Source organism: Carya illinoinensis, chromosome 1 (assembly GCF_018687715.1).
Source record: "Carya illinoinensis cultivar Pawnee chromosome 1, C.illinoinensisPawnee_v1, whole genome shotgun sequence".
Classification (NCBI taxonomy): Eukaryota; Viridiplantae; Streptophyta; class Magnoliopsida; order Fagales; family Juglandaceae; genus Carya; species Carya illinoinensis.
This window is the reverse complement of record NC_056752.1, coordinates 49,436,401-49,460,799: the sequence shown is the minus strand read 5'-3', so window position 1 is coordinate 49,460,799 and position 24,399 is coordinate 49,436,401. Positions and strand designations below refer to the sequence as shown.

The window sequence follows — 24,399 nt, the reverse complement described above, 5'->3', positions numbered from 1 at the left end:
TCATCATAAAAACCTATCTCAAAAAGGTAAATATGAACTTTGAGCCAGATTCTTAGTATACTCATACTGCCGAGAACATTTGCATGGTCATTATATAATAATATTTGGTTGCATCTCAATTTCAGTAGACTTATGGAACGGATTTAAACTCCAATCAACCATAAGCATTATGCAATTAGTGCATTTATCTCGTCCCATTTAAGCACTATATATTATGTTAGGGTTAAAAATAATACACTAGTATACAATCTTTTGCACTGGAAACATTAAATCTTCCAATCATCTCACTGACCAAGACATAGTCCCCTCACTCTTCTATATAGTGCAACTAAAACAATTTCTCATTTACCAAATTGAGAAATAAGGAATCAAGTTGATTGACCAAATTTAGCAGCAATATATGATAATAAAAGTTTCTAATTTTAGATGCTCTTCATTGGTTTTATTTTTATTCAGTCAGCATAATTAAAAATAAATAAATTTGGATTTGTTCAGGAACAATACTATGTACCTTCATTCCAGCCTATTGGGTTAGATTTATTTTATCAACTAAATTAATATAAGACTGCCATTCAATCAGTGCTATAATAACGCATTGAACTTGCAGTAACACCATACCACTTGTGGTGTTATTAATATCTTTGTAAACACTCCCAAGTGAGCTCATGTTTTTGTTTCCTTTTCTTCTCAAAGTCTCTGTAACCTTAGTTAGCATCGGCTTGTTAAACGAAGTATACCAGACCAAAAACCTACCACAACTATTTTCATACATTTTCAAACAAAGAACATTCTCACTGGAAACATGTTCACGCAAATGCCACAAAACAGAGCCACGTCTAAATATTACCATGTTCATGCAAATGCAACGAAGCCCACACATATATATCAAATTTTATATCATGCAAATAACACTATATATTGAAGGAAATCAGATAGATCGATGGTGGAACCAGGACCTGGCCGTGACGGTGAAGTGCGAAGATGACCCACGAAACACGGTCCGACCCACTTAACGCAGACCCACCCACGAAATGCCAACCCACGTCACTGACCAGAAATACTGGCCCACGAATCTGACCCGACGTGATGGCCCACGGATCTGACCCAAACTCAGCCCACCCAACGCACACCGGCCCGAGCAAAACCCACCCAACGCACACCGGCCTGAAGCTAACCCACCCAAACCAGATGCCCAACCCAGCGACACACGATCTGCACCCACGAAAAGGACTGAACAATCGACCGACTAAATGAGAGCTTCAGTTCTTCTCTTCGTTCTCCGTCGCACACCAGAAGCGGGAAAAGGTTTTAATGGTTTTCTTGAATTTTACTTCGTTTCTGTCCCTTTTTTTTTTTTTTTTCGTGGCTGACGTGGCGTCAGGCCACATCACCGACTGCACCACGCTTACATTTCCCGATTGAGTGTAGAAGAACTGAAAAATATAGGAGTGAAGAAAGGACTTGAAGTCATAAATCACAACCATAACGTGACGTCGTCCGTTCGGGGACATCGGATAACTACGTGACGTCGTGACTACAAACTCTGAAACAGCTTTGCCAAAGAAAAGCCCAATTTCCGAAACCATCCACCAAAAGACAAGCCCAAGCTAGTCTCACCCACAAAGACCCCCGCTCTTCCTCTCTTCTTCCTCTGATCAGCCTGAACAATCCCCCCTGTCCTGCCTTGGCTACACGCAAGAATCAACCTTAATTCTCAACATATATCTCCAATATAGAAACACTCGCGTGTGCGCAAAAAAACCAAGCATCATGAATGCATAATCTACTTTCGAATAAAATCCATCTTCTTACTATGCTTTTCCATGGACTCGATCATCAACTCAGCGCTCGAGGAAATATGTGCACAGGGCCAAAACGGCATCGCTCTACCGACCCTCTGGACCCGCCTTCAACCTCTCCTCTCGTCCTCGAACCTAGACCTTTCCCCGGGCGTCAAGAAGGCTATCTGGGCCGGACTATTAAGCGTCCCGTCCCTCCAATTCCAAGCCCCGGATGCCTCATACAGTCCTTCTGACCTTTCAATTCAGTCTTTGGAGGATGCCCAGAATCTGAACTTGAAAATAGTTGCCAAGGAGCATTTGAGGGACAACTTTGTTGGGCTCTACAATGTCCAGTCTGCCAATGCCAACATGTCTTCCCCACAAAGACGCGCCCTTGAACGTCTCGCCATCGCTAGGTAAGGTCTAGTTCCCTAAACTTTGGGTGTGTATACGAGTAAAGATGGTCACTTGTTGTATTTATGCTTGTGTGCGAACTATGAAGTGAGTTTTCTGGATGTCAATATATTAGACAACGCGTGTTTATAATGAAACAGCTGTTTGTTTTTTTCCCTTTGCTAATTGACTTGAATGGAAGTTAGTTTTTCTAGTGTGGTTCCGGTGCTAAAATTGTGGCGAATCTTCCTGAAAATACCACGTTTCAATTATCAGAATTTTCCATAGGATTGAGTTGAAGTGTAACCAAGACTCTGTGTGCTAGTCTGTTCCTTTTTCCTTAAAATGAAAAACTTTGAGACCCGTGGTTGTAGTTGATTTTTCATTTGTTTTTATTAAAAAGGGAGGAGAGGGGGGAAAACGTTGGTTGGTTAATTAGGTTGAAGAACGAACATTAACACCTTGGGTACCTGCAGAACAAATGGAATTACCCAAAGTCAACTTGGCAAGGAATTTGGCATTGAAGGGAAGAACTTGTTTTATGTAGTGAGGAACCTTGAATGTCAAGGGTTGATTGTGAGGCAATCTGCAGTTGTGAGGACGAAAGACGCTTGCAACGAAGGGGAACAAAAAAACTGTCCAAGTGTGACTACCAATTTAATGTACTTGTATCGCTATGCAAAAACATTGGGGTCCCAAGAAAAAATTGAGATTACTAAGGAAGAACGGGCGATAGAGAGTCTTGGTAATGTTGATGAAAGTGCTACAAATAGAGATGGTTCTTCGGGAAAATGTGTAAAAGAGGATGTGTATGTAAAGGATTATCTTCCAGCAATGAAAGCTGTTTGTGATAAACTTGAAGAATCCAATGACAAGGTCAATTGCATTCAAATTTGGTTGTCTTCTCCATCCATGTTATTCCACTTAATGCTGATTTTGTTTCATGCTATTCTTTTATTGAAGGTTCTTGTTGTCTCAGATGTGAAAAAGGATCTTGGCTATTGTGGATCTCCTTCAGGGCATAAAGATTGGAGAAAAGTAAAGTTTAACTAAACTAGTATAAACCTAAGTATTATTTTTATTTTATTTTTGACCTGTGATTGTTTTTACCATATTGTATCCTGCACAATGTGCTACCAGATTTGTGTCAGGTTGAAAGATGCCCATATTGTGGAGCAGTTTGATGCCAAAGTGAATGGAAAGGTAGGCTTAAAATTTTCTTTGCAAATATTGTACCTACTTGATTTCCTCTTCAAATAGTCTTACCTTGAATTTACCTTGGTCTTTTTTCTTGCTTTTGAACCTATCTTTGAAAGTAGTTTATGTATCCTTTGCTATTAAAATTAATTTGGCTCTCTCTCTCTCTCTCTCTCTCTCTCTCTCTCTCTCTCTCTCTCTTCCTTTTTATAACATTCATTGTTGTGTTTACATGCAAAATATTTGTATTTAACTATTGGACTTCAGACTGTTATGCTCTGGTTTGAATATACTCACTGTTTTTTTGTTTGTCAGGTTGAGTCTTGCTTGCGTTTGCTGAAAAAGTTTTCTCTTAAGAATTTTGAGCCAAAAACTCTTGGACATGGAGATGATGATTTTGAGGAAGAACAACAACTGAACTTTGGAAAGAAACATCAAATCACTGATCAACTTGTAGAGCTTCCAATTGAGCATCAAATTTATGATATGATCGATGCAGCTGGATCAGAGGGTCTGACTGTGATGGAGGCGCGTGCATTAACTTCTTGTCTTTGCTTGGTTCCTGTTGGTGTTGCTTCTACGTTTATATGAGCTTTCCTTTTCATAATATTTCTTCGAATTTGTTTTTTTTTGACATTTTCCCATGCAGTATTCTCTAACCCTGCCTTGCAGTTAAAATCGTGTCTTGCTTTGATATTTGTACAGATTGCTTGTTTGCTAAGAGGTTTTGTAGAGAATAACTGAAATGAGATGCTTATTCCTTATTTGCTAGGGTACATAGAGACAATTACTTCTATTGTGGAGATCAAGAAAGGTTGGTTAGTGATATTTTAGATACGCGCCTCCTAGGTTTGGGATTCGATGAATATGACACCTAAACAACCACCCAAATCCTTGGATATTTAATTGATACATTACCATACCCCATACTCCAGTTAATCAAGTTATGCCTTATTGTCCCACGATGTTAAGTTGCAAGTTTAAAACTGCATTCATAATTTTAATGTCTGTTTACTAATTAGTAGTGGCATGAGTGGATCTTGCAAACTAATCCTATTGGAGTACATATACTTCTTTTGGTTTGCTTTCACAGCTCCTCTTTTAATGGTGCTTTATAGAGCTTGTTGCATGCAATGCATTCTTAAAAATAAATGTTTCACTCCAACTATTAATTCTCTTGCATATTCATATTTGTTCACTCAGCTATGCAAGAGGCTTGGGATTGACAACAAAAAGAACTACAACCGGCTGGTTAATATGTTCTCTAGATTTGGAATGGAGCTGCAGGCAGAAAATCACAAAAAATGTGTGGTATATCGAGTTTGGACATCGAGGAATTTCAGTTCTGGACCTGCTAATGCTTTTTTGAATAAATCAAAAAATGTTTTTGATGAAAATAAAGTGTCCAATCTCCATGTTGGCAATCTAGATGCTTCTAAGAGATCTGCTCATACCTTTTCAGAGTATGATCCATCAACTTCAGATTGTGTTGCTTGTCCAGAAGGTGATGTTGCTCATCCTGGAAAAATGATAAATATAGAAGTTGATACCGAACTCTCTCAGCGATCCCCAAGGGATGTTGATGTTGACCAAATGCATGTCTGTCTTGACAACCTGCTTGATGAACCAAGAACAGTTTCCAATGCAGAACTTAAGATGGTGAGCACAGGGATGGAAACGAGTGTTACTTCATTAGAAACACCACCTCCCTCTGTCGTGAAGCCTCTTAATTCTGGATCATATCAGAGATATCCATGCCTGACTTTGACCGTGGATGGTGCTCGAAGAGAGCAAAGAATACTTGAGCGATTACAGGTTTTTATAACCATCCACTTACTAAGGCTTTCTTTTTGAGGGGAGGGATGGAGTGGCTGACTTATTTTTATTTGTTATTTACTTTCTGCATTTTAATACCTATAACCAAGGTGTCATTGTTCTTGTTCAGGATGAGAAGTTCATTTTGAGAGGTGACCTGTATAAGTGGCTTGTGAGTCTTGAGAAGGACAAGTGCACAACAACAGATAGGAAGACCATTGACCGAATTCTAAACAAACTTCAGCAACAAGGGCACTGCAAATGCATACACATTAATGCCCCTGTTGTCACAAATTTTGGCCGTAGCCGTATCACTCAGGTGGTTCTGCACCCATCTATTCAAAATTTATCTCCGGAACTACTTGGCGAAATTCATGATAGATATAGGTCCTTTGAAATGCAAAGTCGTGGCCAGGGTTCTTCTCGAGGAAAGCACGAGGGACCAGTTCCCGTATTGAAGGGTGTTCAGAGGGCTCAGAATCATGTAGGTTCTGATGCCCAAGCTATTAGATCAGAAGCCATGCGTGCCAATGGATTTATATTGGCAAAAATGGTTCGTGCAAAGCTGCTTCATTGTTTTCTGTGGGATTACCTGAATGGTTCAGATGGTTCTACTGATGCTTTATCATATGAGAAACATGTCTATGAGCTGATTAGCCCTCAAAGTAGTAGCAAATTGTTTTCACTAGAAGCATCAATTAAGGCCATTCCAGTCGAGCTGTTCTTACAAGTTGTGGGGTCTACTCTAAAGTTTGATGATATGATTGAGAAGTGTAAGAGGGGATTGCTTCTCTCTGATCTTCCTAATCAGGAGTACAAAAATCTAATGGATACACATGCTACTGGAAGGCTTTCGTTAATTATTGACATTTTACGACGGTTGAAGGTATGATATCTTGACTGTTTTTAATATAGTTTCTTCATGTAATTTTTACCCATCCTTTCAAAATGTCTGCTCCATTTATCCTTTAAATTGAACCGCCATTGAATGCTTGATTTCAAAATTCTTGCTATGGTAATGCTATAGAAACTAAGAAGTTGGGATATGTTCCCTGCAAATCCTGCTACTGACATACTAGTGTCATGTTGTGTGGAATCTTTGTTTGATTGGGATTCCTGTTTGGCAAAAACTCTCACCCATTTGTATTTCTTTTTAAATATTTGGTGAATGATGTTGCAAGCTGATCCGTATGAAAATTTTACGTAGCATCATTCGTTTGTCTGTGGTCAATAGTTATCTTAGTTAGGCGTATAAGGACTATTGTAGTAATTATCTCCGCAGTTTATGCAAGTATTTGGGGTTATAAGGAGGTAGAATGCTGATTTAGCCAGATCCAAATATTTAAACGAGTGTATCTGGATTTGGATTCAATTAAATATTCAAAAATAAACTTTTTTTTTTTTTCCAGTCTGGTTGAATTCAGATAATTTCCTATTTTGCAGCTCTAGCTGCCATAGATGTAGTTTTGAACAACTTCTTCCACATTCCCCCTGTGAATTAGAGTTTCCTTTGTAAAACAATATTTTTAAGCTCCTGTATTGTAGGATTATGCCATCTTGTGTAACAGCTTATATTTTTTATGCAGTTGATTCGGATGATAACTAATGGACATTTAAAGGGAGTTGGGATTCCACAAGCCAATTTTACGCATGTAATGGAGCTTAAGCCTTACATTGAGGAACCACTTTCAAAATATGCAATGTCTTTAAGTTTTAGAGCTCTTGATCTTCGCCCACGAATGAGACATGACTTTATCCTGTCGAGTAGAGCAGCTGTTGATGAGTATTGGCAAACTTTGGAGTATTGCTATGCTGCTGCCGATCTTAGATCTGCTTTACTTGCATTCCCTGGATCTTCTGTTCCTGAGGTATGCGCTATGCACCCAGGGTAGTGTTTTGTGCCATTTCTCTGTAGTATCACTTTCTAGCTCCTAACTTGTAACTAGGTGTTCTCTGATGTATACTTCCTGTGTACTTGGGCTCTGCTTATTTACATGTTTCAATTAAATTTTATATTACTTGTAAAAAAAAATAAATTGGCTACATAGAGTAGTGTGTTTTACCTATCAAAAATAAATTGTCTACATAGAATGATTTCAAACTTTCTTCACTGAAAACTTTTAAATGCATGCTATCATCTTGAGCTTAAATATGTCAGTGACTGGTTTAGTAATGTATGATTATATCTTTCAATTTGTTCAGCCTGCTTGTCTTTCTAGTTTTTAGGAATTTGCAAGGTATATATTGCCTATCAAATGGACTGATGTCATATCGGTTCAGGGTCAAGATGGTTCTAATTGTTTTAAACTTTATTTCACAGGTTTTCCTTTTCCGGTCATGGGCCTCATTTCGGGTTATGACAGCTGAACAGCGTGCTGAGCTCATAAAGCGGGTGGTGCAGGATGACCTAAGTGAAAAACTTTCTTATAAAGAGTGTGAGAAGATTGCAAAGGATCTTAATCTAACCTTGGAGCAGGTTAGCTTGTCTTCTAGTTTGCTCGAATGACTCCAAACATTTTCTTCCCTATATCATTTCCAAATTTAAAAAAAAAGAAGGTAGAGGGAGATAAGATTTAGTTGTTTGATTTCAATGCATAAAACTTTGAAAATTGGATAATATCAGAGTTACTTTTTAAAAAACGCATAGTATATTACTTATCCTTGGATAAAAGTTGTTTTCAAGTTTTCCCTATTTTTCTCTCCGTACACATGTAACTATTCACGGTGGTGAGGGTGTCACGGTGAAGTTGGTGTAGTTTTCCGGTGTAGTTTTAGCAGTTTTTGGTGGGTGCAATGGCAGTTTCACGTGAAGTAGTTGTTGAGTCCAAGTTGATTATCCTCACAAAGGAAGGAAATAATCTATGTATTTCAGAACATGGATGGAAGGAGAGGTACGATCTACTGGTGGGCCGAAACACAACACTGTGGATGGTAAAAGTGTTGGAGGACTGCCTGAAGGGGGGAAAGAAGGAGGTGTATTCGGTAATTAGAGAGGGTTATCGCAGTTTTGTTGCTCAACAGTGCTCGAATAGGCATGGGCGTTATTTTTCGATTGCCGAATATGGAAAGGAAGGAAGAACCCGGCTGCTCTGCTTTCCAGAAGGTGAAGATGGATGGGGATGGAGGAAAGTGAAAAACTTGGCCATAGAGATGGTTCAGACAAGTGGAAATGGGTATGGAACAGGCAGAGGAGGGCAGAGAAATAGAGTGGAAAGGGCTTCAAGCACGGTGGCCAGAACCTTCAAGGAGGTTCTCACGATGGGACCGACGTATGCGCATAGGGGGCCCGTCGGTGGTGTAGGTCACGTCGCTGGGGGGAACGTTTAGCCCCACACCATTTACGAAATGTAGAGTCTAGCAGGCTAGTTGGACAGGAGACGTGGGTGTTCAGTAAATGTCTGTTGGAGCTGCAGGGGCAGTTGAGGAATTTGCAGAAGGAGATGGAGGAAGTCAGAAAGCATGTGGGGCTGTTTAAGGAAAAAGGAGGGAGATGGGAGGATGACAGGGTGAGGATTGATACGGTGGTGTTTCAAAGGGATGGGTTTATTGAATCCAAAAAGGCCGGGCCTCTCTTAGGGCTGGAAGCCGCGGTCCTGGGGTCCCGTAGCCCATCTCCCTTGTTAGTAACACATGGGAACAAGGCCTCCACGAGTGGAGGGCCTCGATTCGGGCTTGGGCCTCCTCAGCCCAGGTTCTTTTATGAAGACCCAAGTCCGGGTCTGCTTTCCCTCAATCCGGGCTTAATCAACCCGTTTTCCTGCGATGCTTCTGAGGACGTAGAGACATCACCGCGGCAGCCGTCGGCGGATAAGGTCACGGCAACGACACAGAACTTGTTGACGGTGATATTGGAGACCGCCGACGAGATCCCGGAGGCCCTGAGCGAGAAGATGACGTCGCTGTGTTTAGCACCAAGCTCGAGCATATATCGGGATGGGTCTTCTCCGGCGCAGGGAGGACAGAGGAGCCCGATAGGCTCATAACCACTGTATTTGGGCTCGGTGGAGGCTTCTATCTTACCATTGATGGTTTTGGATGAAGAGGAGGAGGGTTCAGAGGAGTTAGAGCTTTCGGTGGATGAAGAGATTGAAGATCTCACCTTCCCTGACGTGTGTGGACAGCTAGGGTTGGATGACCTACCAACAGAAGGAGAATTTCTGGTTTCAGATTAGTAGGGTGGAGGAACCGGTGCCGTTGAACTTTCGCTTACCAGCGCAACCAAATATTTCAGATTGGGTCTTCCATAAGGTGAGGGAAATTCAAAAACTTGTGGGGATTGCATGTGAAGGATATGAGGAACAATTTATGGCTCTATTTACAGCAATCGAAGTGGGCCACAAACAAAAAACTAAAGGCAAATCGAAGAAGCATGGGGAGCTTAAAAGATTGAATTGGTCGATGAACACGGAGAGTAGTGCTATTAGGGGAAGGGTGAAAGGGAAGGGGCTGTCTGTTCCTCAATGAAGCCTAAAATTGTGTCATGGAACGTTCGTGAGTTAAATGAGGCAAATAAGTGGCTACGGGTTAGGAATTTGCTTCGGGAGTGGAAGGCTGATATTATGTGCTTACAAGAGACGAAGCTGAAGATGATTAATAGGAACATTGTGAGGAGTCTATGGAGGGGTAGTCATGTGGATTGGTCATTCTTGGCATCAAACGGGGCATCAGGAGGGGTCGTGGTAATGTGGGATAGATGGGTGGTAGAGAAAGTGGAGGATTGCATTGGGCAGTATTCGGTAGCATGCTCGTTTAAGTGTGTCTCCTATAATTTCTTATGGGTTTTTGCAGGTGTTTATGGCCCTAACCTAGATCCGGCAAGAAAACTTTTGTGGGAGGAACTAGTAGGGATTCACTCCTGGTGGGGACTTCCATGGTGTATAGGGGGAGACTTCAACGTGGTAAGATTCTCGAGTGAAGTCTCGGGTACTAGAAGATTGAGACCAGCTGGGGGCATCGCGACTTGGTCAAACAATCAGTCATGGTCTAGATTGGATCGGTTCTTAATTTCTCCAGAATGGGAAAGCCACTTCCCGAATGTCTGGCAAAAACATTTGCCTGGTATTGGTTCCGACCATTGGCCTATTCTGATTGACTGCGGAGGAGTTCATAATGGTTGTCGGCCGTTGAAATTTGAGAACATGTGGTTAAAATCGGAAAGGTTCGTGGAGAGGGTCAAACAGTGGTGGTCTTCTTATCAATTTCAAGGTACTCCTAGTTTCATTTTTGCAGATAAATTGAAAGTTCTAAAAAGAGATCTAAAAGAATGGAACTTGGAGTCTTTTGGCAACGTAAGAGTAAACAGGAAAGCCAAGCTGTTGGAACTCTAGGAGATTGAGAGGCTGCAAGAGGTACAACCACTCACTCAAGAAGAACAAGACAGGAGATCAGAGCTAGTCACTGAGATTGAGAGATTGATCCTGTTAGAAGAGATGTTTTGGTGGCAAAGTCTAGGGCACTGTGGTTGCGGGAAGGAGCTCGAAGCACAAGTTTCTTCCACAGAATTGCAAATTCTCATAGGAGAAATAATAATATTGAGAAGCTGATAGTGGACGGTGTGGAGTGTAGTGATGAGCAGGTACTTCACAACCATGTAGTTGATTTTTATAAGAACCTACTAACAGAGCAGGAAGGTTGGTGGCCTCCCCTAAATGGGATGAAATTTGACACTATTGGGTCAAATGATGTCTCTCGTTTGGAAAGGGAGTTCGAGTAGTTAGAGGTTTTTGAGGTAGTGAGGAAGATGGCCAGGGATAAAGCTCCAGGACCGGATGATTTCTCTATGGGCTTTTTTCAAGCTTGTTGGGAAGTATTAAAGGAGGACCTTATGAAGGTTTTCCAGGAGTTTTTCATGGCTGGAAAATTTGAGAAAAGTCTAAACACCACTTTTCTCGCACTGATACCCAAGAAGGTGGGGGCTATGGATTTAAAGGAGTTCCGGCCTATCAGTCTAGTGAATGGGTTGTATAAGATAATTTCAAAAGTACTTGCAAACAGACTGAGTAAGGTTATGGGGCAGCTTATTATGAAACCCCAAAATGCCTTCGTAAAAGGCGAACAGATCTTGGATGCGGTGTTAATTGCCAATGAATGCCTTGATAGTAGGTTGAAGGACGGAAAGTCAGGGATAATGTGTAAACTAGACATGGAAAAGGCTTATGATCATGTTAACTGGAATTTCTTTCTACATTTGCTAAGGAGATGTCGTTTTGGGGAATGGTGGAGGGCGTGGATACACTAGTGTATATCTACGGTAAAGTATTCTGTGTTGATAAATGGAGTTTCAATTGGTTTCTTTCAGAGTTCTCGTGGATTGCGACAAGGGGATCTATTGTCATCTTTACTGTTCGTGATAGTTATGGAAGCCCTAAGTAGGATGCTCTTGGTTTTGGTTGAAAATGGACTCTTAAAAGGGATCCCGATTGGTAACCCAGACAGGGACACTATTATCATTTCTCATCTCCTGTTTGCAGATGATACACTTATATTGTGTGAATCAGATGCAAGTGTTAAATACTTTACTCTTATACTTCGAGGCCGTCTCTGGGTTAAAGTTGAATTTGGAAAAATCAGAGTTGGTGCCAATTGGGGAAGTTTCTAATATTCACCACCTAGTGAGAACGATGGGGTGTAAGATATCTTCTTTCCCTATGACTTATTTGGGACTTCCTTTAGGGAGTGCCTTGAGGGCGTCTGCAGTTTGAGATTCAGTCATCGAAAAAATAGAGCGGAGATTGGCGGGGTGGAAGAGGTTGTACTTGTCAAAAGGTGGAAGGACTATATTGATACAGAGTACACTCTCTAACTTACCTACCAACTTCTTATCTCTTTTCCCAATACCAGCAAGTGTTGCGGTTCATATTGAGAAGCTCCAACGAGATTTCTTATGGGGGGGCTTGGGGGAGGATTTCAAATTCCACTAGGTTAAGTGGGAGCATGTGTGTCGTCCTATATCAGGGGGAGGCTTGGGGGTTCGAAACCTAAGGACTTTCAACCGTGCGCTATTAGGCAAATGACTTTGGAGATTTTCCAAGGAACATGACTCTTTATGGAAATTTGTGGTTGAGAAGAAGTATGGTGGTCTATGGAAGGAGTAGTGTAATAGAGAAGTAAGGGGAGTTTATGGAGTGGGGTTATGGAAACATATAAGAAGAGGATGGGGGTCTTTAACCGTCATGTAAAGCTTTGTGTGGGCACGGGATCAAGGATCAAATTCTGGATAGACGTATGGTGTACTAGTAGGGCTTTGAAAGACTTGTACCCTTCTCTGTTCCAGTTGGCTAGAGATAAGGAGGCTTCAGTGGTAGACGTCATGGAGTTAGAGGGGGCCAGATTCTTTGGAACATTAATCTTAGTAGGGCTGCACAAGATTAGGAATTAAGTATTTTCGCAAACTTCTATAGCCTCATATACTCCATAAGACCCAATAGCCAACAAGAGGATGTGTTGTGGTGGTCTCTAACAGACAAAGGTAATTTTTCAGTTCGATCTTTCTATAAGGCCCTCACCCAGGAGCCCACTTCTCTGTGTCCCTGGAGAAAAATCTGGAGAAATAAGGCTCCTCCTAAAGTATCATTCTTTGTTTGGACTGCCTCCCTGGAAAAGATACTTACTACAGAGAATTTGAGGAAAAGGATGATCATTATCGCAGACTGGTGTTGCATGTGTAGAAGAGGGGGAGAGTCGGTAGACCATCTCCTTCTACACTATGATACGATAAGGGTCCTCTGGAATAAGGTATTCTCGCGACTGGATATGGCTTGGGTGATGCCTAAAACTGTGGAGGCGGCATTGGCTAGCTGGTCAACTATAAGGGGTAGAAAACCAATTAAAGCTATCTGGAAGATGATCCCTCTATATATTATGTGGTGCATATGGCAGGAGTGAAATGAGAGGACCTTCGAGGACCAAGAAAGATCAGTGGAGGAGCTTAAACTTTTATTTTTTTAGAACACTTTGTAAATGGGCTATTGCTGTGGATTTTAATGGCATGGCCATGCATGATTTTCTTGTCTCTAATGTGCTTACGTGGTTAAGGCGTTAGAGTTGTAATACTGGCTTTGCCATTGATCAATACAATTTGTTTATTTATCAAAAATATTACCTATAAAAAAAAAAAATGCATAGTATACTTTTTTCAAAGTTTGAGTTGATTGATGGCATTGATGATAATATTTTGACCAGAGACCTACGCCCTCCATTTGAATTCCCTTCCTGTTGTGCTAGCTAATTGAAGTCAAACGTGGCTCTATCTGCCATCTGTTATCATTCAATGAAATTTGTTCCTTTAATCTGGATTTATGATAGCATAGGATATGCTATTTTGGCCAATGATGGGCATTTGTCAAGGGGGATCTAATGCAGTCACACCTGCCTGATAACTTTTAAGTTAGATGGAGAGGCCATAATCTTTTTTGGTTTACATTTCAAGCACATACTAGGTATTCATATGACATTAATGATATTATGCTACCTTTAATTATTCAGACGAGACACACGCACACATATATGTATATGCATATTTATACTTATACATATACTGCATCCATGTGTGCATGTTGGGTATATAACCATATCAATTCTATTAATAAAAGTGCCTATCACTCAATGAACAATTTGAACAGTAAATTTTGTTTGATGTAGAGAATTACATTTTCCCCTTTTTCCTTTGGTTGGTGCGTTGATGTCACTATGCACGTATGTAAAGGGTGCACGGCGACGTGCTCCTAGGGGGCTTACGGGGGTGGGCATGTAAGCCTGCCACCTCCTAGCATTGCGTGGGCCAAGCCACCCCACTAGATGGCGGGACCTTTCCCTCATCGCATGCGACAAGAGCTGGCGGGAGGACCCTGCCAGCAGGTCACCACCACCCAAAGAAGACTGTGGGCAAGTGCTGCATAGCCCGCCACTCATCGTGGCAGGTCACAAAAAGGAAATGGTGGGCAAGCTTAGTGGCCCACCATAGCTTGCCACCCCCATGGCAGGCAACGATCCCACCGACCGAGAAGGCCTTACCATGGCGAGCAACGACCCCACCGCCAAAGGAAGACACAGGGCAAGCATCTGGCTTGCCCACCATAGCTCACCACTCCTTTGGTGGGGGCAACGAACCCACCGTGTAGGCCAACGTGTACGGGTTGAGCCTACTTTAGGAGATGAGTGACCAACCTTGGCATTGAAGCCCATATGGGCCTCAAGGTCATGGTGGTTGTGGCCACCAGATGGAGAGAAAGCCATCAAGGTGGATCTGAGGAATCTTTCAAAGATGGCCATGTCCAAGAACATGGAGATGAGAACTGTGGTGTTGGAGTACTTAAAAAAACTTATGATTTAGGCCTCCAAAAAGAGGACCATGCTCAGAGAGAGAGATTGATGTGTGTGTGTGTGTGTGTGTGAGAGAGAGAGAGAGAGAGAGAGAGAGAGAGAGAGAGAGAGAGAGAGAGATGTGTGCTTTGGACTTTGGAGTCTGGACAGCTCTTAACTTATAAATTAAATAAGAAGTTCTACTATTAAAAAGTTATTTATTGTTTGGCAACCATATATTTAAAACACTTTCAAACACGTTACATTTATTTAGAAAAAAAATTAAAAATGTGCTTTCTAAGGTAGAAATGACAATTATTTAAATATTTAAAGATTATGACCATATCTTTGAAAATTTAGAAGTTGTAATTATCTGAAAGTTGTAGGGGTATTTTCATTCATTGATAGTCTTTTTAAAATTCGAATTACATTCTGCATTATTCAGAAAACACGTTTGATGCTTTTCCTCAAATGTGTACTTTTTAGCTTATTTGAGATTAAAAGCTCTTTAATTTTGTGCTTTAATCTATAAGACCCAAAAATTAAAGAGCTTTTAAGGCTATTTAAGCACTTTTAAAACTCATACTGCAATCCCAACCAGGCCCTGAGTGTAACTACTGGAAATTAGCACTTTTGCTCTCAAGATTTTCGTCCTATTTTTTCCTCATCTTCACACAAAGCTATGGAGTCTCTTGATCTGTCCCTTATAGTTATGGCATCCCGGTAAAGACTTGAATAATATTGTTTTAAAAGGAAAACAGAAAAAAAGAAGGGGGAGGCTAGTAGTAGAAATTATGGTTTAGACGAAAAAACATAAAATAGTGTTAGCTATGTAGCTCGTAGCTCTCATGCTGTAGCTTTAAATTGTACAATTGTTTTTTTTAAATAAATATGTAAGCCCAAAATTTATAATGATTTGGGAAGAAACATCTAAGATGCAAAGTTCTAGGATTTTCCCCTTTTCCTTTTTTTGCTGCTCCATTTTACACAAGAGGGACATGATGCTTCCATTAGAATCTTCGTTGAATTATTCTGGCTCTGTGTCCAAATCAGAATCCAACCAACTTTAAACAAGCTTTTCACCCATGGTTTCACCATCACTAACCAACATTTTATCATTTTTTAACTTCATGTCATCTCTTTAACTGAGAGAGAGAGAGTGAGAGTGGAGCTATTAGACACATGCAAGAATCCAAACAGTATGTACACAAGGAATATCTCTTCCCATTAAATTTTTCTTCCTTTGCTTTCCCTGAGCAGACCATTGAATAATTATTTTACTTGAAGCAAGCAGCTTCTTGAACAGTCCGACCAATACATTGCTCAAGAATCTAGCCCTTGTTTGGGCTCATCGAGCAAGGCCAGTCCAACCGACACATTGCTTAGAAACTTGGAGCATCGCAAGAAAATAAACCTTGTTTGGGGTCACCTGGCAAGTTCAGTTTAACGAACACATTGCTTCGTAATTTCAAGCATCACAAGAAATAAACCTTACTGGGGATAACTGAGCAAGACCATTCCAACCGACACATTGCTCAGTAATTTTGCTTAGTAATTTTGAGCATCACAAGAAAATAACCCTTGCTCAGGATCACTGAGCAAGTCTAGTTCAAGGACACATTGGTCGGTAATATCAAGCAGCACAAGAATTTAACCCTTGCTTGGGATCAAGCAAGCAAGGCAAAATCTAACTGACACGTTGCTCGAAAATTTTGAGCATCACAAGAAAATAATCCTTGCTCGAAATCACAGAGCAAATTGAGTCTGATGGACACACTGTTCAGAAATCCCAAGCATCGCAAGAAAATAACTCTTGCTCAAAATCATCCGAGCAAGACTAGTCCGACAGACATACTGCTCGATTACACCATCTCCAACCAGGCATACCTGCCTTGCACGTGGTATCTTTACTAGCATGTATATATGTATGTATATAGCAAGTTCAGTTTTGATGTTGGAAAATGTTCTTTTACAGTTTTCTTTCAAGTCCTATTTACTTTTTAGTATCAGGATTGTTACTTCACTTTCTTAATCATCCATTTACAAGACACAGCTGGATTATTCTGTTCATTTATTTATTATTATTTTTTTGCACTTCTTTTGACTTGATGTCTATTTGTCTCTTTAAATGTCACTGCAGGTGCTTCGTGTTTATTATGACAAGCGCCAACAACGGCTTAATAGATTTCAGGGTAGAGGCAATGAGTTCCAACCAATAAGAAGGAAGCGCAGTTCATCTTCTCGGAGAAGGGATAGATCTCCAGAAGCGAGGTCAAGAAAGCAGAACAGAGTTGATACAGAAAATGGACAGTTGGACCAGCAGAGATTGAATACATTACCTGATGCCGATAAACAATTTGTGGAAGAAAAAAATCTTTTGGACACTCATTCAGAAGAGCATGACTTTCATTTACAAACAATTAAGGAGGATGATCACCTAGAAACTGAGGATCCAGGACCAAACGAAAATGAGTGTTATTCCTTTATTAGTCGGTGTGCCTTCTCAAAGAATAATCCAACTCGTCAAAGAAGGTTTTCATGGACAGATGAAGATGACAGGTAAAGAAATAAAGATATAAAAAATAACATGGCTGACCATAAGAACAATTTCCCCAAAGCATGGCAGAATGGTCAATTACATAAAAAAGGCATGGAAATCATAGGGATCATTCAATAAAGAATTTGTGTATAAAATTCCATGCCAAGTTGGCCAATCATTATTGCTGTTGTGATGATAAAGAACATGATAATTATTGGAATTGAATTTTAAAAGCACCGAAAGGCTAAACCCCAAGGGAGGTCCAAACTACATCTAGGCTCATATTCCTAAAGAACTAGTTAATGGTACAATTGGTGCCCCTTGAAATCATTATAAAGAGCAAGAACACTTACCTCCCAAGCAATGTGGGATTCCATTCACCACATTCACACTCAATATGGGGCATCATATTAAGCATATATGCCATATATGTACTTCTACGCAATTGTCTATTTGATCTATCAGGTGATAGAATTAATTCCTCAACAACAAAAGTGAGAATTAGTTTCATTACTTAAAAGTATTAAGGTTTTTACCTTTGTGAATTTTTCCTAAATCAGTATCTTCCTTTTCAGGCAATTGGTGATCCAATATGTAAGACACCGTGCAGCTCATGGGGCAAAATATCATCGAACAGATTGGGCTTCGCTTCCTGACCTTCCAGCACCTCCAAGTACCTGTAAGAAAAGAATGGCATCACTGAACAGGAACAAAAATTTTCGAAAAGCTATAATGAGGCTCTGTAATATGCTCGGTGAACGGTATGCTAAACACCTGGAAAAAACTCAAAACAGCTCACTAAATAAAGATGATCGCAGACTGCTACTGCGAAGTTCACCAATGGAAGGTCTTAACCAAATTTTTGCCAATGGTGATGAACATGCTGGAGAGGCAGGTTGTGAGGAAAAATCATGGGATGATATCAATGACAAAAACATAAAGATAGCCCTTGATGAGGTTATCCGGTATAAGAGGATGGCTAAACTGGAGGCCTCCAAAAGAGTTGGTTCTACATATGAGGAGTGGTCGGATCTCAACAAGATTGCTGAAACATATGTAATGTCCCAAGTTCTTCGTTCTCATTTATTAATCTTCTGTGTCAATTACTTTAAAAATACTTAATTTGAGGCTTGAAAGTACAGCCTATCTACTTGGATTGTGAGTCCTTTGGAGCTTCTTTTTAGTATTAATTGGTGAAAAAAATTAAGTTTATCTGAAAGAAGACTCGATGTTGGTTGACGAATTTAGTTAACTTTAATGTCTTGAATATGCCAACCTGGTTGCCTTCTCTCTCTCTCTCTCTCTCTCTCTCTCTCTCTCTCTCTCTCTCTCTCTCTCCCTCTCTCTCCAAAAACACACACATTGATGTCCATGTGCACTGTTATTGTGTCATCTGCCAGTTAAATCAGCACCCCTTGCTGAGTATAAATACCATTATCTTCTTCATCTTCATATTCATGCTTTTGAGTAACTTTTGAAGCTCACTGGCTACAATATATCTATTCTTATTGCAGTATTCTCAAGAATCTGAATTAGATGTATCAAATACTCGTCAGGATGTTCAGAACCACGGAGGGATGCTACAGAAAGCTGTTGTCCGCAAATCACGTCATCGCCTTCAACAGAAGTTTATTAATCTTTTGAATGAAGGGGCTAATGTTAGTAGACGAGTATATGAATCATTGGCTGTTTCCAATGCTGTAGAGCTATTTAAGCTTGTCTTTTTGAGTACCTCAACAGCACCGGCAGTACCAAATCTGCTGGCAGAAATATTAAGGCGTTACTCACAGCATGATCTTTTTGCAGCTTTTAACTACCTTAGAGAGAATAAAATCATGGTTAGTTCTGTTTACTATTTCTTTGATTATACACATTCTATGTTTAACCGAGTGATAAAGGACGAGGGGCAGCATGCATGGGCTATGCTAGTGAATTCAGGTCCTAGTATGGGTTTTTTTGGTGATTAATTTGATTGTCATCTATATGGCCAAAATATGTACTGTAGCTGGGCCAGTGTGTTCGTATCTTACATGTTTCTCTAATCAGGCTTCATGCAGCATTTATATTTATCAAACCTCACCTGCTAGGGTGCAGCCAAGTGGTCAGTAGGCTTGGGATGAGCTGTAGATTCAGACATCCTGGGTTTGGTTCCGCCTTTGATGGCCTTTTACAAAGTTATGACAGGGGTCACGTATACATGTCATAAAAGAAGGTTATCAAACCTCTATTTGGACCCTGAGCTGGCCAAGGGAGTTTCTCATTCTTGGATTGGCAACAAATTCTACATTCTCGAACCTCTTTCCACATTTCTTCCCTGTACAAGGTTTTTGCTTGCAAAAGAAATAGAGTAGAGACCCTGTTTTCAGCTCAAAATAATTTGATGCTTTACACCCTCCAGATTTTCCATCTGCAAGATCTGCAGTTCCAGTTTTCATGTATCTTTGTCATGTTTAAAAGATTGGCTTCTGAGAAAGCCCGTTTCTGATGCCTTCAGGGTCTGGTGTGGAGCTAAAAAAGATGGCTTTCAAGCTAAGGGCATTGGTCTTGGGGGTATGTTCCCCTCTGGTCTAAGGTTTGAACCTTGGATGCAAAAAATTTCTAGTGGCTATGTCCCATCCATGAAAAGCCGATGATTTACTTGATCTATGTGATGTGGGCAACCGGCTAAAAGACATGTTGTGTTTGCATGGTGTCTGGAGTTCCTAGTCATAAAAAATATTTTTCTTTCTTAAATGCCTCGACTTTATTAGTGGCTATCTTAATGTCTTATTGTTTTTAATATATAAGTAGCTGCTATATACTGTTTGCATTTCTAGTAATCTAATATGAAGTTTCTTCTTACATTGCCTTCTTATCCGAAGCTTTCACGTTGTGGCAGGTCGGGGGTAATGGTACTCAACCTTTTGAACTTTCACTACAGTTCTTGCATGGCGTTTCTAAGTCAAAATTTCCAGTTAATACTGGAAAGAGAGCTGCTAAATTTACCATTTGGCTCCGTGAAAAAGAAAAAGATCTTATGGAGGGTGGGATAAATCTTGGTGAAGATTTACAGTGCGGGGAAATTTTCCATTTGTTTGCTCTAGTTTCTTCAGGTGAGCTGTCCATTTCTCCACACTTGCCAGATGAAGGTGTTGGAGAGGCTGAAGACTTGAGAAACTTGAAACGTAAAAGTGAAAACAATGAATCTTGTGTTGGTGATAAGGCTAAGAAGCCGAAAACCTCAGTAGCAAGCGAGGGTGAAATTGTTTCTCGCCGAGAAAAAGGTTTTCCTGGCATCATGGTATCTTTACGCCGTGCTACAATTTCAATAGCCAATGCTCTAGAATTATTCAGAGATGAGAACAGCTGTACATGTGAGCAGCTTTTTCTTGATGGAATTCATCAGTCGAACATTACTTTTGGTCAGAGCAGTTCACCTCATGCTGACCATATGAAGGAAGTGTTTGATTCGAACGCCTTTATCCCTGTATCTGGGAGTTGTAATGAGTCACCTTGGGAAGCAATGGCAGGCTTTGCTGAACACTTGATGCCATTGCCTTTTGATCAGGAACAAGCAAGTCCCATCTATCCTGAAGTTTTTAGGACTGTTTATGCTGCCATTAAGAAGGCCGGTGATCAAGGTTTGAGCATTGAAGAAGTTTCCCAATTCATAAATATGCCAGGTGTCAATGCTATACCTTTTCATTTTCATGAGTTTGCATGTATCTGCTTTCAATTTCTGGAAAAAGGATAGGTAATGCGTATGTTTCAGTGGATTGCTTATTTCCTGTTGCTTTTTAGGAAAAAAAATGCCTGAACTAATCATTGACGTGCTACAAGCATTTCACCAAGCCTTAAAGGTCAGATCCCTCCTAAAGCATCTTGAATGTCATGTCGTCCCATGTTTGCTATATATTTTCCTATTGTCCTGTTTAATTTTGTTAGGATTGGAAGTTCACTCATAGTTGGATGTGAAAATTATATGCAATTGTAACTCGTTGTGTTTTGGCTTTTCATACAGGTCAATGCTTATGACTCTGTTCGTGTTGTTGATTCTCTATATCGTTCCAAGTACTTTTTGACCTCAATATCTGATTTTTGTCAAGATCTTAAATCACCCTCATCGATGAAGTCCTCGGGAAGAACTGGTGATGACCATTCGATCCTCCTGCCAGAAAATAGTGTTTTTGGTGATGCTAATTCACAAAGAGAAGTTAGCTTGAGTGCTAACAGTTTGCATAAAGTGACTATTCTTAATCTTCCTGAGGAGGATGCCAATCCCTCAAACGAAAGTCAAACAAACAACATGCAGGGCAAAGCTGTTTTTCCTGGAGGAGATAACGAGGGTGGGACCTTTGCAATCTGTTCTGATGAAGTGTGTATGCCAATATTGCCATGGATAAATGGAGATGGGACCATTAACAAGATTGTTTACAAGGGACTTCAACGCCGTATTCTTGGAATTGTAATGCAAAATCCCGGGATATTAGAGGTACATGCTTTTTTCATTTGTGCTTTTGTTTTACAAAAATCCGTTTTAGTTAGTTCTGTTTTTGGTCTGACTAGTCTTATCAGCTTGAGTTGGCAGTTTGGGAGGCATAAGACATTGCTTTTTATGTTTTCTTACTTTTCTTTTTCCATCTATTGTTAGGGTGACATTATCCGTGAGATGGATATATTGAATCCCCAGGTAAACTTTTTAACTCCTCTGGACATTATATTGGAAGTATGAAGTCTACAAATCTTGAGTTATCCTGCCTTGAAAAAAATATTATTTGGGAAACTTTGTCCCTTTCTCAGTCGAAATTATAAGTTATGTTTTCTGAATAATTTTTCTTCGCTCTTCATGTGGGGATTATCAATTATGCTTGTCATTTCATGACTGTTATGCATATCTATGGACTGCTACTAGCACATTCTTTGTGAATAGAAGCGCTAATTCAAGCTCTAAATTCCTTACAGAGCAGTAGAAAACTATTGGATTTGATGATCCTGGATAAACACCTCTATGTGAAGAAGATGCATCAAACTACATCCAATGCGCCTCCTGCCATTCTTGGCACCCTCCTTGGAAGAAACGCCGGCATCACAAACTTATATTTTCGTGAGCATTTCTTTGCAAATCCCATGAGCACATCCTTGCTATAGAGAAGCTTTAGCTTGTTAATATGATATGAATCAGAAATTTTCCGGCTTTGGTACGGTGCTTGGAACAACTTCAGCATTCCAAGTTGGTTTTTTGTGCACTTAAAAGTGTAGATTACCTGATTTAGGGGTAAGGGTAGCACTTAAAAAAGTGTAGATTTCCTGTACAGTGTGTGATTGTAGGATAGAGCTATTGAAGATGAAATGCGGCTTTCTTTTTGTTAGGTTGTGTAATAGCTTTTCGATTTTGCGCTCCTGTCTCCTGTGATTTCAATTTTTAGAATGTGAGAAATGTATCCTCCCCCACTCAATCCCCCCAAAATATATATATATATATTTAAATCGAGACCAATGAAAAGGAAAGATATATCTCTCTCTGTCATGTCGCTACAAGGGCTGAAAACGGCAAATCTCTTCGTTTGGGGAGGGTGAGCTGGCTACTGCAATAACTGCCGAGAGTTTGAGAAAAGTAATGAATATTTATTCAACCTGCTGCAGCGAAGTTCATCGACTTTAAATGGCCGTTTCAACTTTAGACGTTTTCCGTTTTCGTTATTCGACACATGCCGAAGAAGTTTATCATGTCGACACTGCTCTCCTTATTAATAACGCAATAACATGATATAACCTCAATCATCAAACAAAATAGTGACCCCCCGGCCGCCGCCACCTTCCGAACTATAAGCATTAAGCAGACAAATAAATATAATAATAAATCTATGAAACTTCATTTAACTAATTTAAATTAATTTAAATAAATAAATAAATTAGAAATCTTTAGTTTTTCTACACCCTTTTTTTCTTTAAAGTATGTCTCTTTATTTTGGCATAATATATATGAATGAATACTGCTAGGGTGCCGCCTAGCACTAACCGCGCGGCGTGTCCCTTAGGTAAAATTTAATTTTTTAATTTTTTTATTCATATTTTTTAACATCTTTAAATATTTTTAAAAAATATAACAAAAAAATATTAATATAATAATAATCACTCTCTTAATCAATAAATAAAAAATTAAAAAAAATTAAATACATGAATAGTAAAAAAATGAAGGAGCAAAATAACATTATATATATATATATATATAATTTTTGTGCATCTCTTTACTAAAACAAAGTTTGTGAGTTTTCTTATCACTAACATGAAAACAAAAGAGAGTAAAAGATGGGAAACTCAACTAAAATTTTGAAGATAAAAATGTCAGCATTAACTCTCTTCTAAAGATTTTGTATTTTTGCTAACTTCTTGTAAAATATATATATTTTTTATTTAACAAACTTAGCTATTCATGCACAGGTTTTCATGTATTTTGATAAATAAATAAATAAAAACCCAATTAGAAATAACAAGTTTAGAACAAAAACAAGATTTTTTTTTTTTTGGTGTTTTGGTAATGGGGTGATCTCAAATATTCTGTTAATAGTAGTGAAAAAATAGTAAAAAAATAATAAAATATTGAATAGTAGTATAAAATAGTAAAAAATAAGTGAAAATAATGATAAAATAATACATATTAAGATTTTTTTTTTTGTTTTTGTTTTGGTAGTGGGGTGATGTCAAATATTCTGTTAATAGTAGTAAAAAAATAATAAAATATTAAATAATAGTATAAAATAGTAAAAAATAAGTGAAAATAATGATAAAATAATACATGATAGTGGAATATTCTCATAACATTCCACTATCCAATATCAATATAGATAAATCCATAATGACTAATAAATACTTATATATATATATATATTTACAAGCAATTCCACATCTGATATCTATTATAAAATGATTAGTCAACAATATAATTAGAGTAATTGAAATCATTATAAAAAATAAAAATTTATAATTCTCAAATAATTTAAGATCTTATATACTATTTATTCCTATTAATCAGTCAGTATAAAGTATCGCATATATTTATTGTTAATATAATACATTTCTATTAGTTATTACTTTTATGTTATTTGTTTAGCTGTTTGGCCTTTTTTGAAAAAAAAAAAAAGGTTCAAAAAGAAAATATATAATAATCTCTTTTTCTAAGACAAGTGGAACGAATAAAAGAACAAAGAAAGAAAAATAAAATGGATAAAAGAGGAAAGGAAAAATATTAAATTCAATAAAATGGATAAAATAAAAGCTCTTGAAAAGTACAACGGGCCGCTCTCACCGTATCACTACTCGATCCAGTCCACCCATATTTATGTTGACTTTTACAGCTTCTGTAGCCAAGAAGTACACGTGTGAATCATCCTCTAG

At 39.1% G+C, this 24,399-nt stretch overlaps 1 protein-coding gene across 1 annotated transcript; it reads left to right on the top strand.

Moving 5' to 3' along the window:
• Positions 1-1,554: 1,554 nt before the first annotated feature.
• On the top strand, positions 1,555-22,373 carry LOC122280838. Its single transcript, XM_043091900.1, has 17 exons — positions 1,555-2,197; positions 2,651-3,050; positions 3,138-3,212; positions 3,315-3,377; positions 3,687-3,899; positions 4,575-5,186; positions 5,317-6,072; positions 6,773-7,054; positions 7,507-7,662; positions 16,627-17,045; positions 17,601-18,081; positions 18,540-18,863; positions 19,904-20,687; positions 20,806-20,864; positions 21,026-21,496; positions 21,656-21,694; positions 21,967-22,373. Exons 1-17 carry the CDS (start codon positions 1,824-1,826, stop codon positions 22,150-22,152), a joined length of 5,694 nt encoding a protein of 1,897 aa, XP_042947834.1. The 5' UTR covers positions 1,555-1,823; the 3' UTR covers positions 22,153-22,373.
• Positions 22,374-24,399: the final 2,026 nt, after the last annotated feature.

Coding starts and splice junctions, on each gene's coding strand:
- LOC122280838 (XM_043091900.1), top strand. CDS start 1,824: ATGGACTCGATCATCAACTCAGCGCTCGAGGAAATATGTGCACAGGGC. Junction 3,900..4,574: donor AGGGTCTGACTGTGATGGAG/GCGCGTGCATTA, acceptor TTGTTCACTCAG/CTATGCAAGAGGCTTGGGAT. Junction 6,073..6,772: donor ACATTTTACGACGGTTGAAG/GTATGATATCTT, acceptor TTTTTTATGCAG/TTGATTCGGATGATAACTAA.